This window comes from Corylus avellana, chromosome 7, assembly GCF_965113065.1.
Source record: "Corylus avellana chromosome 7, dhCorAvel1.hap1.2, whole genome shotgun sequence".
NCBI classification, from domain to species: Eukaryota; Viridiplantae; Streptophyta; class Magnoliopsida; order Fagales; family Betulaceae; genus Corylus; species Corylus avellana.
The window spans coordinates 15,733,803-15,751,541 of record NC_142496.1 but is presented as its reverse complement, the minus strand read 5'-3'; the positions used below and the strand labels follow the sequence as shown (position 1 = coordinate 15,751,541).

The following is a 17,739-nucleotide window of genomic DNA, read 5'->3' as shown; positions in this document are numbered from 1 at the left end:
CCCCCCCCCCCCCCCAGTTTGTTTTGTGTGCGACGCCGATCTCCTCTGCGCCCACTCTGCCGCCCATCGTCCGCTATCGGGTCTTTCCTCGTTTACCCCCGCAATGAGCTGCAACACCACCTTCCGCATCGGTTTCCGGCCAGCACGCAATCAGTTTCCCTCCAGCTGCCATTTCCCGCTTAGTGTGATTCTCCGATTTTTTCCCTGTTCTGTTGGTTTCCTTTTATTGTTTGTCCGATTTTTTCTATTCTGTTTGTATTTCTGTTTTAATCCCTTTGTTTCCCTATACGCTTTTATTTCCTATTTTTGCTGGTAATAAGGCTCTTTCCCCTCTCGATCTGCATGCGTGATGCCTTCTGGGTTATTTACTATGGTCCAGACCTATAGGTTGTAGATGTAAACGTTATCCTGGCTTTTGGGTCGAGGAAAAAGAGTTTCAGTTGGAGGTTGGTCTACCCACAGTTTCGAAGAATAAGCACTACCTATCCATTAGTTTGAGTCAGTTTGGCATAGATCTATTTTTTAATATGTGGATTAGTCATGGCTTAGTGGATTGGTTTTGGGTTTGGAATGTAATACGTTATCTGTGATGCTTGTAACCTCGTAGCTTTGGCTTTGGTTGCTTGTAAGAGCTTTATGCTTGTGATGATTTCTATGAATGAGACTGATATGGATATACTTTCAAAAAAAAAAAAGAAAAAAAAAAAAGAAGACATTAACGATGGAATAAGCATATCTCAAAACTAAGGCTCTATTTACTTCGATGTAAAACGGTTTCCGTCGGAAAATATTTCCAGGGAAGCCATTTTCCCTGCAAATGTTTTCTGTTGAAAATATTTTACGATGTTTACCGCGCGCACGAAAAATAATTTTTTTTAATATTTTTTTTTCCAATAAGGTCCCCACCGAGACTTGATCGAGACCCCGTCGGGACCTATTCGGGACCCCGCCGAGACTTGACTAGGACTTGTCCGGGACTTGCCCGAGACTTGACCAGGGCCTCGCCAAGACCTACGCCGAACCTCGTTGGGAACCGTGCAGGACTTGACCCGGACCCGTTTGAGACTTGACTAGGACCTCACCCAGACCTACCCGAGACTTACCCGGAACGCAGCCGGGACCCGCCGGGACTTGCCCGAGACCCCATTAGGACTTGCCTTGGACTTGATCGGGACCTCGTCGGGACTTGATCGGGACCCGCCCAAGAGTTGCCCTGGACCCTCCCGTGACCTGACTGGGACCTGCTCGGGACCCTGCTGAGACTTGACAGGGACCCGCCTGAGACCCGACCGGGCAAGTCCTGGGTGGGTTTTGGTCTTGTCCCAGGCAGGTCCAGGTAAGGTCCCGGGCAAGTCCTAGGCGGGTCCCGATGGGGAGTTGGGCAAGTCCCGGTCAAGTCCTGGGTGAGTCCCAATCAGGTCCCGAGCGGGTCCCGGGCAAGTCCTGGGCAGGTCCAGTGAAGTCCCGGGCAGGTCCAAAGCAGGTCTCGGTCAGGTCCTGGGTGGGTCCTGTGCAAGTCCCGATCAAGTCCCAGGCGGGTCTCGGTCCATTCCCAGGCAAGTCCTGGTAGGGTCCCGAGCGGGTCTCGGTCCAGTCCCACGCAGGTCCCGGCAAGGTCTCGGGCAAGTTCTGGGCAAGTCCTAGGAGGCTCCCCGTGGGGTCCTGAGCAGGTCTCGGTCAAGTCCCGGGCGAGTCCTGATCAGGTCCCAGGCAAGTCTCGGGCAGGTCTAGTGAAGTCCCGGGTGGGTCCCAGGCAAGTCCCAGTCAGGTCCCGAGCGAGTCACGGGCAAGTCTCCATCAGGTCTCGATCAAGTTCCAAGTAGGTCCCGTTCAAATCCTGGGTGGGTCCTAGTTAGGTCCTGGTCGGGTCCAGTCAAGTCCCGTCGGGTCCTGGTCAAGTCTTAGGCGGGTCCCAGCGGGGTCCCAGGCAAGTCTAGAGTGGGTCCCGGTCAAGTCCCGATCAGGTCTCGGTTAGGTCCCTGGCAGGTCCTAGGCAAGTCCCAGTCAGGTCCTAGACGAGTCTCGGTTAAGTCCCCTGTGGGGTCCTAGTCAAGTCTTAGGTAGGTCCTAGCGGGGTCCCGGGCAAGTCCCGTGTAGGACTCGGTCAAGTCCCGGGCGGGTCCTGGGCAAGTCTCGAGCGAGTCCGGTCAAGTCCCTGTCAAGTCTCGGGCGGGTCTCGGTTAGGTCCCGGGTGGGTCCCAGGCAAGTCTCGGACGGGTCCCTAGTCAGGTCTCGAGCGAGTCTTGGGTAGGTTAGGGTGGGTCTCGTTCAAGTCCGGTTAGGTCCTGGGCAGGTCCTAGCGCGGTCCCGAGAGGGTCCTGGGCAAGTCCCCGTCAAGTCCCGAGCGGGTCCCCGACAAGTCTTGGCGAGATTCTGGGCGGGTCTTGGCATGGTCTGTCAATTTAAGAATGAGATGCTCATAGTCGGAAAATAGTTTACGGTTTTCAAAACTATAAATCATTTTCTGAAAATTAAACAGAATTTTCGGTCAACAAAAAAAAAAATTTCCGTTGACCACTATTTTACGTCGAAGTAAACACCGTAAAATATGGAAATCATTTTTCGGAAACCATTTTACGTCGAAGTAAACGGAGCCTAAATGTAAGAGGTACCATAATTTCATGTTCCAACCCAAGAGTCCCTATCATTTTATAAGCCTAATTTATTGCTTGTCATGCGCATCTCGGGGCAATGCCATGCTTTTACAATATATCTTTATTTTTTTTGAAAAATACAATATATCTTTATTGACATTTAATGCTTTTGATATAAAGTTCAATTGCATATAGTTGGGTGATCGCTCTAAAAAAATTATTTAATAATTTGCAGTTTCACCTAGGGATGATATAAAGTTCCAGGCTTATTAAAGTATGGCTTTGGGAGAAGTTCTGAATATAGTTCTTTGGGAGATAATACTTCCAACAAGAGTGTGATTGGCTTTCCCAATTTTTTCCAAGTGCTAAGGTATCTCTAGGGCTTTCCTAAGAGATCACCGGCGGCGGTAAAGTCTCCTACTGCAAGACGGGGAGAAGTGTTTTGGGGTGGAGTGCAATTCATCATGGATAGCAAATGTTCTCTCATGGCTGGGGAACAGGTGGGAATCAAGATCTTTGAAGAAGATGTTGTGGAGATCTGTGAGAAGGGTGCTAAGTGTTTGATAGGAAGGCTATGGGCTGAGAAGAAGATCAACAAGGAAGCTTTTTGGGCAAGTTTAGCACGTCTATGGCGAGTAGTGAACAGAATATCCTTTAAGGAGATCCAAGACAATCTTTGGATTTTTGAATTTTCTGATGCAGAGGACAAGCAACGAGTTCTAGAAGGGAGGCCTTGGTCGTTTGCAAGACGGATACTGGTTCTTAATGATATGGATGGCCAAATTCCACCTTAAAAAATGAAATTTCACCAAACACCGTGCTGGGTTCAAGTTCATGACCTGCCGTTATATTCCATGTCTAGAACAGTTGGAACAAAGATTGGAGAGACACTGGGAGTTCTCGAGGAAGTAGACGTCGTTAAGGATGGATCAGGTTAGGGGAGATATCTGAGAATGCGTGTCCATATTGATATCAGGAAACCACTTGAGAGGGGGAGAACATTACATATCAGTGATAAATCGATCTGGGTCAATTTCAAGTATGAAAATCTCCCCCTCTTCTGTTTTCACTGTGGTTGTATGGTGCACGGACCGAAGGGATGTCTTGCTAAGCCAGCTAAACGTATGCATCACGAGGATGGCAAGGTGAATTGGGGTGTGCGGTTGAGAGCAGAAGACTCAAGGCGAATGCACGACGGCTGGCCGACAAAAATAGGGGGTGAGGGATGGAGCTCATTCATGCAGGGCGGATAGGCGGCAGAGGGAGAGAAACAACGTGAAAGTTCCACGGAGGAGGGGAGTAGAGCCTCAGAAGGAAACCCTAGAGATTTTCGCGCCCCAAATAAGGTAAGCAATAAAGATGGCTTAACTTCTAAGGAAACTGCATCCCCTAGCTTTGTTTTTCCAAAAATGGCCAATAAAGGAAAGTGCGAAACGGTGGTAACGGCTAATGAGGAGAGAGGGGGACAGGCTGTCAATTTTCCTGGAAAAAAAGGAAAGCACGTGCAGCCCTCTTAGCTAGAGCAGTCTGTGTCGTTAAATGGGCCTCCAGATGTTGGGTCCCCAACATCTCTACGCAGTATTAAAAATATTGCAAGAAGGGGTAGTATCTCCAGTTCTGAGCGGGCCACCCACACAAACTTGGAGGTAAGAAAGGATGTGTCAACTAAACAGGGGCCTACTAATAAGGAGAAAGGGGGACCAGGATACAAACGGAAAAGAGAGGTTGGTTCGGGGGCGGAGGATAAAAGGAGGGAATTGGCCCTCAAACCAAGGACCTTCAATGCTTCCTAGTGCTGGACCGAAAAAAGAAGTATTTCAATGGAAGAGGGCGGGGTGGAACTTGAAGATGTGGTTGCAGATGTTAATAACCCAGGAGCTCTACTGGGAATGGACTGCACACGCTCAGTGGGTAGTGAGTCGGCAGTGGTTGTGGTGCAGCCCCGCCGTCAACCATGATCCTACTCAGTTGGAACTGCCGGGGGCTTGGGAACCCCTGCGCAGTTCGGGACCTTTGCCAACTGGTAAAGGACAAGAGACCCGACATCTTGTTTCTTATTGAAATAAAATGTTTTAAGAATAAAATGGAACAAATAAGGGTTAAGCTGGGAATGTTCGGTATGTTATTGGTGGATCCAGTTGGGCGGAGCGGTGGACTCGGAATGTTGTGGAGGGCTGAAGATATAATCATTGTCGTGAATTGCTCGAGGCGCCATATCCATGTATCTGTTCTTTCTCAGGAGGGGAATATTAGCTGGAACCTAACGGGTTTTTATGGGCACCCGGACCCAAATAAGAGACATGAAGCATGGAATTTGCTGAAGTTTCTGAAAAACCAATCTCCTCATCTATGGTTATGCATAGGGGATTATAATGAAATAGCTGACAACTCTGAAAAATGGGGTGCGGCTCTACGTCGTGAAAGTCAGATGGAGGCATTCCGGAACACACTAGAAGAGTGTTAACTATTCGACTTGGGTTTTACCGGTCCAAAATATACATGGACAAACGGCAGGCATAATGAGGATTTTCCTAAGGAGAGGCTCGACCAAGCCTTAGGTAACTTGGATTGGTGCAATACTTTCCGCGAAACAGAGGTCCAAATCCTAGCAGCCAAGTCTTCAGATCACAAACCCCTGTTAATTATTGTGGGTGGAAGGAAAAAACAAAACCATGGAAAAACTTTAGTTTCCGCTATGAGGCTAGTTGGGCCTTAGAAGATTATTTCTAGGGATTGGTGAAGGAGGCTTGGGCTCTTGAAAGACATGATCAACATGTGGAGCTGGGCAATGAAGATAGGATGGCTATTCTGTGTAAAAAGCTGTATGGGTGCTCGGGGGTGTTGAGAAGATGGAGTAAGGAGAAGTTTGGAATCGTAGACCAATCTATAAAAATTCTAACAGAAAAACTGCAGGCAATATAGGCAGAGGAATGCCCCCAATCACTTGGGGAGATTCGGAGGCTTCAAGAGGAGATAAAGAAAGTTCTTCAAAAAGAAGATATCAAGTGGAAGCAACAAGCCAAAATCGCTTGGTATACCCATGGTGATCGCAACACCCATTATTTTCATGCATGGGCAACACAACGGAGAAGTTCAAATCGAATTCTCTCCATCCAGGATGCTTCTGATGTGGTACGGACAGGACAAGAGGAAGTAAGCCATGCTTTCCTTCAACATTTCCAAGTCCTCTTCTCTACGGGGGGGGGCACAAGGGTTGAGGAAAGCTTGGCGGGGATTCAGCCTAGGGTCACCGAAGAGATGAATTCTTTTCTTACTCAGGATTTTCCCGCCCTTGAAGTCAAGGAGGCGCTCGATCAAATGGCCCCTCTAAAATCACTTGGGCCAGATGGTTTCTCAGCAGGATTCTTTCAAAGTACGTGGGACACAGTCGGGGAGGAGGTATGTATAGCAGTACTTAGCTTTCTGAATAATGGTTTTTTTGAACCAACTATCAACAAAACATATATTGCTCTCATACCAAAAAAGAAAAAACCTACAAGTGTTGCATAATTTAGACCCATTAGCTTGTGTAATGTGGTTTATAAACTTATTGCAAAAACTTTAGCAAACAGATTAAAGAGGGTGTTGAATAATATTATTTCTCCATTTCAAAGTGCATTCATACCGGGTAGGCTCATCACTGACAATCTGCTTGCGGCTTTTGAGGCTCTCCACTCCATGAACGGGTGACTCAAAGGACGCAAGGGATTCATGGTACTCAAATTGGATATGAGTAAGGCGTATGACAGAATGAAATGGATTTTTTTTGGAGTCCATTATGGAGAAAATGGGTTTTGCAAGTAGGTGGATTCAACTTATTATGACATGTGTTCGCACAGTCACATATTCAGTTTTAGTGAATGGGAAACCCCATGGTCATATAACCCCGTCTAGGGGAATCAGGCAGGGGGATCCTCTGTCACCTTACCTCTTTATTATCTGTGCTGAAGGTCTTAGCTCCTTGCTGAGTAAAGCGAAATCTGATGGAGAGCTCACGGGTCTGGCGATGGCAAGAGGGGGGACACGTATAAATCATCTCTTTTTTGCAGATGACAGTGTACTTTTTTGCAGGGCTAACATTTTTGAATGGCTCAAAATCCAAGAAGTATTGTGCTTATATGAGCAAGCCTCGGGACAACAACTAAACCGAGAGAAGACCTCCATATTTTTTAGCAAAAATACCCATCCGAAGACAAGAGCTCATCTCATGCAGGTGGCTGGAATTGGTACTACTCAATGCTATGAGAAATACTTAGGGCTTCCAGCCCTTATAGGCAGGTCACAGACACGCTCATTTCAAAACATTCAAAGCCGAATTTGGGATAAATTGCATGGATGGGAGAGATTCCTATCACCAAGGGGAAAGGAGGTGCTCCTTAAAGCGGTCGTACAAGCAATACCATCATACACGATGAGTGTATTCCAGCTCCCCAAAACATTATGTAGAAGAATCAATTCTTTAATGTCGAAGTTTTGGTGGGGCCATAAAGACAACTACTCAAAGATTGCTTGGATGTCTTGGGATAAAATGAGTCAATCAAAAGAGATGGGGGGTTTAGGTTTTCGTGATCTTGAAGTTTTTAACAAAGCCTCTTGGCAAAGCAGGGTTGGCGTATAGCCCAAAATCCGAACTCTTTGGTGGGGAAGATTTTCCAAGAAAAATATTACCCGGGGAGTTCTTTTTTGGAATCTGATCTGGGAAAAAACCCCTCTTATGCTTGGCGCAGCATATGGGGAGCACGGCCTGTTTTAACTGAGGGACTCATGTGGCGTGTAGGAGATGGAAAATCTATCAAGATCTGGGAGGACTGTTGGCTTCCTTCAGGCAGACTACATCCGCCTGTTGTTGAGACTCCAACCAGTGCCCGGGTCTGTGACTTGATTGATTAGGACTGCAGATGGTGGAATGTGCATAAATTGCAGAACACATTCTCGGAGTTGGAGGTGCAGAAAATCTGTAATCTTGCTATTTGCCCTGGGAGTCAACCAGACTATGTGGTCTGGGGTGGAACCAAGAACGGTGAGTTCTCAGTTCGTAGTGCGTACCATATGAGAAAGGCCACACTGGAGAAGGATAAGGGTTCATGCTCCTACCTACAGTCCAACGACATGTTCTGGAAAACCATTTGGAATCTCAAAGGCCCAAAGCCCTCCAAATGTTTCTCTGGAAGGCATGTCAGGACATTCTTCCCACTAAGGCGAATCTGCATCGGCGGCATTGTGCACCCGACCCACTGTGCCCAATTTGTGAGACTCAAGAGGAATTGGTGGGACACATCCTATGGCACTGCCAATCAGCTAGGGATGTTTGGTTGGAGTGTCCGAAAGCTCTACAAAAATGCACGAGTGATGAGGTTTCATTTAGGGAAGTTTTTGAAAGGCTATGGGCGAAGTTAGATGAGGCCACTTTCCAACTTTTTACCATGGTAGCCCGCCTGATTTGGTTTAGAAGGAATAACCTGGTTCACGGTGGTCAGTTTATAGCCCCTGCAGCAGTTTTAAAACAATCACATGAGCAGATTGCGAATTTTGAACAGGCCACAGCTGGCCGGCAACAAAGCACGTCTCATTCTGAGGCAGCAAATTGGCAAGTTCGTTGGGTGAAGCCACCGGAGTAGGTGATGAAAGTGAATTCGGATGCCTCAATCTCAAAAGAAGAGAATCTGACCGGGGTGGGAGTTATTCTCCGGGACCATGAAGGGACTGTGCAGGCGTCTTTTTGCACTTATAAAAACGCTACAATGGAACCCTCGTCGGCGGAGGCCATGTCAATGTGGTCTGCAACGGAGGTGTGCAGGAATGTGGGCGTGCAGAATATTATACTCGAAGGGGACGCTAAGGAGGTGGTCCAAGCTCTGAAACGTGAAAGTGTATGGAGGGGCAGCTACTGTATGTTCGTGGAGGAAGCAAAGGAAAACCTTCAGCAGTTCACGGGGTGGAGTGTTAATCATGTTTTTAGACAAGCCAATATAACTGCCCATACTTTAGCCAAATATGCTATCTCTAGTAGGGAGGAGAAAATGTGGATGAGAGACTATCCCTCTTGTATCCATGCTTATGTACTTGCCGAGCAAGCTGTTGAATAATCAATGATATGTGTGCTTCTACCTCCAAAAAAAAAAAAAAAAAAAAAAAAAATTGCATATAGTTGGGCTTGCAAAGTGATGGGCGCCCCTCATTATTACACCTATTATATATTTGGATTCATTCAATTATTCATGTATTTAACAATCAAAAGCACACCGGCAACAATTTATCTTTGATTTTCTCTAAGTTTAAGAAATAAAACTACTTTTTGCTTTCATATCCAAATATAATTCATAAGAAATTCCCTTACATTTTCATATAATATTAAAATATTATTTCTTTACAAAATACAAGTGTCATACATACCTTCACATTATTTTACAAAATTTCAACACAATCCTCAATAAAAGGCAAAAATATGAAAGATGAGAAAGGAAAGAGAAATATTTATAGTAAAATAATGTATATGGAAACTCTTTTGGTTCCCTACACATTGGGTAGTATTGTAACATTCCCAATGTTTAGGGAAGCAATAGGAAAGATGCAACAGGTAACTTCTTGTGATTTTTTTTGAAAATTTTCCTATTATAAGGAAGGGAATGGGTTATACGCACATATACATATTACATACTATCATGCAATTAGGGCTATAAATAAACCAGTCTGTTTGACAACCTGCTCGGTTTAGCTCGACCCGAACTCGAGCTAGATACTGTAGAAGCCTACTCGATTAGTAAATGATACATTCTTGACTCACTCAAGAAAACTTGATAAGGGTTTGCGAGCTCAACTCATTTAAAGCTCGACCAACTCGTTAGCTCGTTCATATATATATATATATATATATATATTGTTAGAATATATGGAAAATATATTATATTTTCCATATATTCCATAATTATGTTGATATTGAAATATTCTCTATTTATGGGTTGATTGTAATCATATATTGAGATTGTAATCAAATCAAAGGGATTTGATTACCAAACTTGTATTTAGACATTACCCTATAAATAGGGACCTTTGTATTGTAGACAAATTAAGTTAATGAGCACAATGTAGCCCTTAGGGGTATTCCGAGTGGTGGACGTAGGTGTCTAACACCGAACCACCCGTAAGTTCTTTGTGTTTATTATCTATATTGCTTCCGCTTATATTCCCCCATAATCATTATTTCAACATGGTATCAAAGCCATTGGCTTACGCCAGTCGATCTAATGGTCCTGTGAATTATATATTTTTCTTCAATCTATTGTTTTGTTTCTTGAAAAAAAAAAAAAAAAAAAACAAATAAAAAAAAAAAAAATCCTCTCTCACGCACGTAGAGAAAGGAAACAATTGCACGATAATCGCCGGAGACGACCAGATCATCTTCCTCCGGCCGCTTGCCCAGCCATCCTCGTCCAACTCCTCTCACCAAGACCTCTGTGGTCTCTCTCATGCTCAAGCTGCCAGATCTGGCGCATCTCCAGCCGTTCCAGTCAACGGAACCGGCACTGCATCCGGCGTCATCCCACCGTCCAAGCAGAGCCGCGCCACCCTTTTCGGCTTCTCCGGCATCAGCCCACTTGCAGTGCCGGTCTCTCTCAGCCCACTTACAATTGCACGATAAGTCATCGCCGGAGACGACCAGATCATCTTCCTCCGGCATCAGCCCACCGTCCACCGGGCCGCGACCCACAAACACCACTCAGACCACGCCGAAGAAAGCCATTGCCGGCCTTAGTCTTCGGCTTTCGCGCCGTCCAGATCTACTCCTCCGATTATGCCAGCGCCTTTCCTCCAGTCATGCATGGCCATTTCTGTTGCAGCAAAATATGCAGAGAAACAGGAAGAAAGAAGGGGACAGGCGTGGAGAAACTGGTGGAAAAAAAAAAAAAAAAAAAAAAAAAAAATTGCTGCGTGTGGTGTGGAGTGAGGAGAGAGAAAAGAAAGAAAAGAAAAGAAAAAAAAAAATTGCTGCGTGTGGCGTGGAATGAGGAGAGAAAAAAAAAAAGAAAGAAAAGAAAAGAAAAAAAAAAAAATTGCTGCGTGTGGCGTGGAGTGAGGAGAGAGAAAAGAAAGAAAAGAAAAGGGAGAAAAGAGAAGGTGTCATCCAAGTGAAAAAAAAAAGAAAGAAAAAAAAGAAAGAAAGAAGAAGCTGTCCAAGTGGACCACATCACGTGTGCCACACGCCGGTCAGGTTCGGTGCGCCGATCTGATAACCGCCCAAGTGGGCTCATTTTCTTTTTATTTTTGGCCCAAGTCGGCCCTGGCCCGTAGTCGGCCCTTTTTATTTTTGGCTCATAGTCAGCCCTGGCCAGTAGTCGGCCCTTTTTTTAATTTTGGCTCATTGTCAGCCATAGCCCGTTGTCGGCCCTTTTTTATTTTTGGCTCGTTGTCAGCCTTGGCCCGTTGTCGGCCCCTTTTATTTTTTGGCTCGTTGTCAGCCCTAGCCCGTTGTCGGGCCCTTTTGAAGTTTGGCTCATTGTCAGCCCTGGCCTGTTGTCGGCCTATTTTGGAGTTTGGCCCGTTGTCAGGCCTTTTGAATCTGCATTCACCAGCCATCTGCCGCAGTCGCTAGCCGCCCGCTAGCCTCTCTCTCTTCCGGTAGTCGTCATCATCTACGGCCCGTTTCTTGCCTCCACCACCGCTGTCATCATTGTTTCGGATTTCAAACTCAAGGTTCCAGAATATTCCACCTTGAGTTTGAGGGGGGATGTTAGAATATATGGAAAATATATTATATTTTCCATATATTCCATAATTATGCTGATATTGAAATATTCTCTATTTATGGGTTGATTATAATCATATATTGGGATTGTAATCAAATAAAGGAGATTTGATTACCAAACTTGTATTTAGACATTACCCTATAAATAGGGACCTTTGTATTGTAGACAAATCAAGTTAATGAGCACAATGTAGCCCTTAGGGGTATTCCGAGTGGTGGACGTAGGTGTCTAACACCGAACCACCCGTAAGTTCTTTGTGTTCATTCTCTCTCTTGCTTCCGCTCAATATTCTCACATCATCTTAATTTTAACATGGTATCAGAGCCACTTTCTTTGTGGGCTCAAATTATTTTTCTTATGTTTTGCAGTTCAATTTATCTCATATTTCTTTTCCTCAAGCATGTTTCTGTCTGTCAATCCGATTGTTTTCCATAACAATCGTCCAATCCAACCTGCCATCACAAGATCAAGTCAACTGTTTGCCGACAACCACAACAAAGCCCACCACCAGTCAGCAACAGCCAATTCAGCCTACCTTCCATCCGACAGAGCCGCGCCATCGTCTGGCCTTCTCCGACGTCATCCCACTCCCAAACGACGCCTTCCATAGCCATTGTCACTGTCGAACGACACCTTCCACTGCCAGCAAGTCACTCCAGAAGCAGCCGTGGCACTGCCGGCTGTCCACGGTTCCACGATTCACCGCCACAAATCTCCCTGCAACCAGTGCTTCCACCACTGCCGGCCTTAGTCTTCGGCTTCTGCGCCGTCTAGATCTACTCCTCTGGTTATGCCAGCGTCCTTTCCTCCAGTCATGCATGGCCATCTCAGACAGGCGTAGAGAAACTGGTGAATGGAGGAAAGAGAAATAAGAGAAACTGGTGAATGGAGGAAAGAGAAAGAAAAGAAAGAAGGGATAAGAGGCGTGAAAAAAAAAAAAAAAAAAAAAAAGGTGCTGCGTGTGGCGTGGAGTGAAGAGAGAGAAAAGAAAGAAAAGAAAAGTGAGAAAAGAAAAAGAAGGTTTCAGCCAAGTAAAAAAAAAAAAAAAAGGGTGCTGCGTGTGGCGTGGAGTGAGGAGAGAGAAAAGAAAGAAAAGAAAAGGAAGAAAAGAAAAAGAAGGTTTCAGCCGAGTGAAAAAAAAAAAAAAAAAAAAAAAGGGAAGAAGAAGCGGTCCAAGTGGACCACATCACGCGCGCCACGAGCCTGTCAGGTTCGGTGCGCCGATCTAATAACCGCCCAAGTGGGCTCATTTTTTTTTTTTAAGTTTGGCTCATTGTCAGCCTTGGCCCGTTGTCGGCCCCTTTTGAAGTTTGGCTCGTTGTCAGCCCTGGCCCGTTGTCGGCCCCCTTTTGAAGTTTGGCTTGTTGTCAGCCCTGGCCCGTTGTCGGCCCTTTTTCGAGTTTGGCCCATTGTTAGCCCTTTTGAATCTGCATTCACCAGCCACCTACCGCCGTCGCTGGTTGCCCGCCAGCCTCTATCTCCTTCGGCAGTCGTCATCATCTACGGCCCGTTCCCCACCTCCACCACCGCCGTCATCATTGTTTCGGATTTCAAACTCAAGGTTCCAAAATATTCCACCTTGAGTTTGAGGGGGGATGTTAGAATATATGGAAAATATATTATATTTTTCATATATTCCATAATTATGTTGATATTGAAATATTCTCTATTTATGGGTTGATTGTAATCATATATTGAGATTGTAATCAAATCAAAGGGATTTGATTACCAAACTTGTATTTAGACATTACCCTATAAATAGGGACCTTTGTATTGTAGACAAATTAAGTTAATGAGTACAATGTAGCCCTTAGGGGTATTCCGAGTGGTGGACGTAGGTGTCTAACAGCGAACCACCCGTAAGTTCTTTGTGTTTATTATCTATATTGCTTCCGCTTATATTCCCCCATAATCATTATTTCAACATATATATATATATATATATATATATATATATATATATATATATATTAACATACTAACTAGTAGAGCATCCAAATATAATAGCCAAACTAGATTCTTTTTTCTTCTTCAAGTACAACTATATTTATAACTTGCCCACATTATACATATACTATAGTTTCTACTATCTAGTTATATATAATAATATATTGTTAATTTACTACTTATAGACTATAGGTATATGTTATATTGTATAATATGCCTTATATAGTTTCGTATTATATATTTATACTATAGATAAATGTGTAAAGATTGTTTTAAAATTCGGGATTTAACTTTGCTCAGATCATACATTAAAGAATTTAATAGCCTATCTCGAGCTCGAGTTGAGCCCGACTCGAATAGCATTCTCAAAGAACTCGAGCTTAACTCGCTCAAGATTTAAACAAGTCAAGCTTGAACACATTTTGTAGCTCGGGTCGAACTCAAGCTCGGCTCGAATAAGCATCTTCATAAACGAGCGAGTCTTAAAATCATAAAGCTCAACTTGGCTCGGCTCGATTACTGCCTTAGTAGTAATTAATGAAGAATTGTAAATGTTATGGAAGTTTGCTATATGGTTCAAACAAGAGTCCATATCAATCATTTTGAGTTAATTAACCATTAGATATAGTTACCAAGTATAATATAAACTAAATGAGACACATTAAGGAACGTGTAAGAATTAGAAGAAGAAGACATTAGGGATGAATAAGCATATCTCAAAACTAAATACGAGAGGTACTATAATTTCTTGTTCCAACCCAAGAGTCCCTATCATTTTATAAGAATAATTTATTGCTTGTCATGCACATCATGTGACGCTTCAACAATTTCTCCCTCTTTTATAAGGTGTCATTTTTTATGAAAAATCTCTCAACTAGTGACGTTTGAACCTAAATGTCACTATTCTAGATTTTACAACCTCTTAAATTTTAACGTTGTTAAAGGGTCTTGCGTTACCTTTTAAAAAGTAACGTTTTTTCGTAAAAAAACGACACTATTTGGACTTTTTATGTAGTGATGTGGCTCACATGCATACTAATCCTTCTGCAATGCCAGGAAATGTGCATGACGTGCAGGAAGGCCTTGATGATGATTAGGACTCTTGTGCATGAGATGCAAAGAGTACCTCTCTCATAATGGACCCTAGCTTGTACGTGTCAACTATATATACGGCAAAAGCCCACAACATTTACTAAAGATGTTCAAATGTCTTCCTCCTTCAACTGCATGATAATGTCTGCCCGCACAAGAGAGTTGTTAAATGTTTTGATTGATAAATACATGGATGATTTATTAATAAATTTTAGAATATATGGAAAAAATATATTTTTTATATTTAATTGACTAATATCATAATATTCTTTCTTTAGGAATTGATAGTAATCAAATCCTATAAATGTTACCAAATCTTGAGAATTTGATCATCACACTTGTATCATTCGCTCACTAGCTTATAAATAGAGACTTTCGTATTTGGTTAACCGTCCGCCTTTTCAGCACTAATTTTCAATGTGATTTATAAAAGTATTCATCATTATTTCAAGAGTATCATTAAAGGGAAAAGAAACAACTTACAATATTATTAAATCACAAAAAAAAAAAAAAAAAGAAGAACCACCTGTCATATTTGTCAACATCAAGATCAGAGAGCGAGGAAGATAGAGGAAGCCTATCAATTAGGGAAGATATCAGTAAGTGATATCTTCACTGTCAAAATACAAAGTATTAGGCAGCAAAGCGTCAACGTTCTCCACCACATACAAATGGACCAATCTAGTGCCTCCTCCCTATTGACCATTTAGCCAGTTCATCACCGACATATATAACATTGCGAAATAATATTCCACAACATATATCCGTTTAATTAATTTGTTGGCTTCTACTGCTTGGAGAAGGGACCATATGGACAGCCTGATCGCTAAGAAATCATTGGCTTATCTTATATACACTACTCCCTGCCCCAAAGTTGAGAGCCCCTCCATATGCTAGCTTGGCGGTTACGGTTAGCGGTTTTAGCTAACAACAACTAACTTTAACCCTTATTTTGCTCTTATACTAATTGCTAAGGCCTAACCATATTAAAAACCTTAAAATTGTTAGATATTAGTTTGGTTAAACCCCAGTATCCTTTGTCCATCTTCTTGTCTTTGGAAAACTTTAAGTTGACAATTTAGACCAAAGCAAGCTATACGTACGTAATTAACACTTAACCACCGCATTCAGTGGCTTGAAACCATCTATATGATGAATAGAGATTTTCGGCTGCCTCAAACATTAGACATTTCACTTTTTTTTTTTTTTTATAATTTAATTTAATTTAATTTTTTATTTTTTTTAATTGAAGAAGAGAGAAATTAAATAGGAATCTAAATTTGAGATATTAGCACCAAATTTAGAATGATCGAATTCCTTTTGGGTGATATCACCTCTAAAGGGTTAACCTTTTACCCTTAAATTTTAGTTTTGAATCCAAAAATAAATTTTGAGCATTAGAAACTAAATATCAACTTATAGAAATTTAACTAAAAAAAAAAAATTATTATTATTATTTTTTTAATATATATCCTACGCTAGGCTGCCAAATTTTTGGCAACCGTATAGCAAAACTCCCTCTAATTAATGAAGTCTTCATTGAAACTGTCAATGGCTTCAAAATTTCAACCACACTATCTTATACGCAATATATATAGGTAAGATCTCAAAGCTCCAAGGAAGAGTACGCTGCCTACAATTCCCTTAATATATATTCACTACAAAAAATTAAATTTTTTCTGACGGACGTTTTCTGACGTGTCAGGTAGTCTGACACGTCAGAAAACGTTCCTGACGGGGCCTTCCTGACGTGTTTCACGCGTGAAGATTATAGGTGTCAGAAATAGAAAATTTCTGACGTGTTAAGTTTTAACCCGTCAGAAATTTCTGACGTGTTATAATTAACACGTCATAAATTATTTTCTGACGTGTTAAAGAGTGACACGTCAGAAAAATTTCTGACGTGTTAACTTGTGACACGTCAGAAATTTTACTGACGTGTTGAAATTTAACCCGTCAGAAAATTTCTGACGTGTCAAATTTTGACACGTCAGTAAATAATTTTAATAAAAAAAATCCAGAAAAAAATTAAAAAAAAAAAAAGAAAAATTAATTTTTTTTAATAATTTTAAATTTCCTGACGTGTCAAAGAGTGACACGTCAGGAAATTTAAAATTATTAAAAAAAATTAATTTTTCTTTTTTTAATTTTTTCTGGATTTTTTTTAATTAAAAATATTTTTTTTATTTCTGGAACAGTAGTCTTCTCCGGTCCCCAGTTCTCCCTGATCTCTACTGCTTCCTCCATTTTCACTCTCTCTCTCTCTTCTTTCTTCCATTTTCACTCTCTCTCTCTCTTCTTTCCTCCATTTTCACTCTCTTTTCTCTCTTCTTTCCTTCATTTTCAAAAACCCAAACCATAAAATCAATAAAAAATCAAAAAATAAACCTTTCGATCTTCTTCTCTTCAAATCAAAAATCAAAAATCTCTCAAATCAAATCAAAATAAACCAAATCAGAGCTTCTTCAAATCAAAAATCTCTCTTCTTTGATCCTCTTCTCTTCTCCTTTTTTTTTTTTTTTTTTCTTTCTTCTGCTGCTTCGATCTCTTCTCCATCTTTTTTTTTTTTTTTTTCTTTTCTTTTCTGCTGCTTCTCTGGATCTTCTGATCTTCTCCATCTTTTTTTTCTTTTTTTCTTTTCTTTTCTGCTGCTTCGTTCGATCTCTTCTCCTTCTTTTTTTTTTTTTTTTTCTTTTCTTTTCTGCTGGTTCGATCTCTTCTCCTTCTTTTTTTTTTTTTTTTTCTTTTCTTTTCTGCTGCTTCTCTGGATCTTCTGATCTTCTCCCATTTTTTTCTTTTTCTTCTTCTTTCTCAATCTTATTTTTCTCCTTTTCTTCTTCCCTTTAGAAGCTGGTGGCCGGATGTACAGAGAGAAGAGGCTAGGGAGATTGAGAGAGGAGAGAGAGAACTGTGTTTGGAAATAAAAGAAAAAGGATTAAAGAATATGAATATATAATAGAATTATAAAGGGAAAAGAAGAGGGAAAGAAGATAGGGAAAAAGAGGGAAAAAGTTGAAAATCCCGCTTGTTTTTTGATATCAAGTTTCTGACGTGCTAAAATTAACACGTCAGAAATTTCTGACGTGTTAATTCTAGCACGTCAGAAAAGGTGAATATATATAATATAAATAAACCTAATATAAAAATTATTTATTTATTTCTGAAACATATAATATATATATATATATAAAATAATTCCTGACGTGCCATACATGGCACGTCAGGAATTCCTGACGTGCTATATTTGGCACGTCAGGAATTTCTGACGTGCCAAATATGGTGCGTCAGAAATTTTTTTTTTTTTTTTTTTTTTTTTTTTTTTTTTTGTCTTCATTATTTTTATTCTCTCCCTTTCTTAATTA

At 41.9% G+C, this 17,739-nt stretch overlaps 1 protein-coding gene across 1 annotated transcript; it reads left to right on the top strand.

The window, feature by feature from the left end:
- Positions 1-8,215: 8,215 nt before the first annotated feature.
- Positions 8,216-8,680, top strand: LOC148584542 (uncharacterized). The gene has a single exon (XM_088518494.1). The coding sequence runs from the start codon at positions 8,216-8,218 to the stop codon at positions 8,678-8,680; it is 465 nt and encodes a 154-aa protein (XP_088374620.1).
- Positions 8,681-17,739: the final 9,059 nt, after the last annotated feature.

What these genes read in the sequence shown, in the direction of transcription:
- LOC148584542 (XM_088518494.1), top strand. Translation starts at nt 8,216, where the DNA reads ATGAAAGTGAATTCGGATGCCTCAATCTCAAAAGAAGAGAATCTGACC.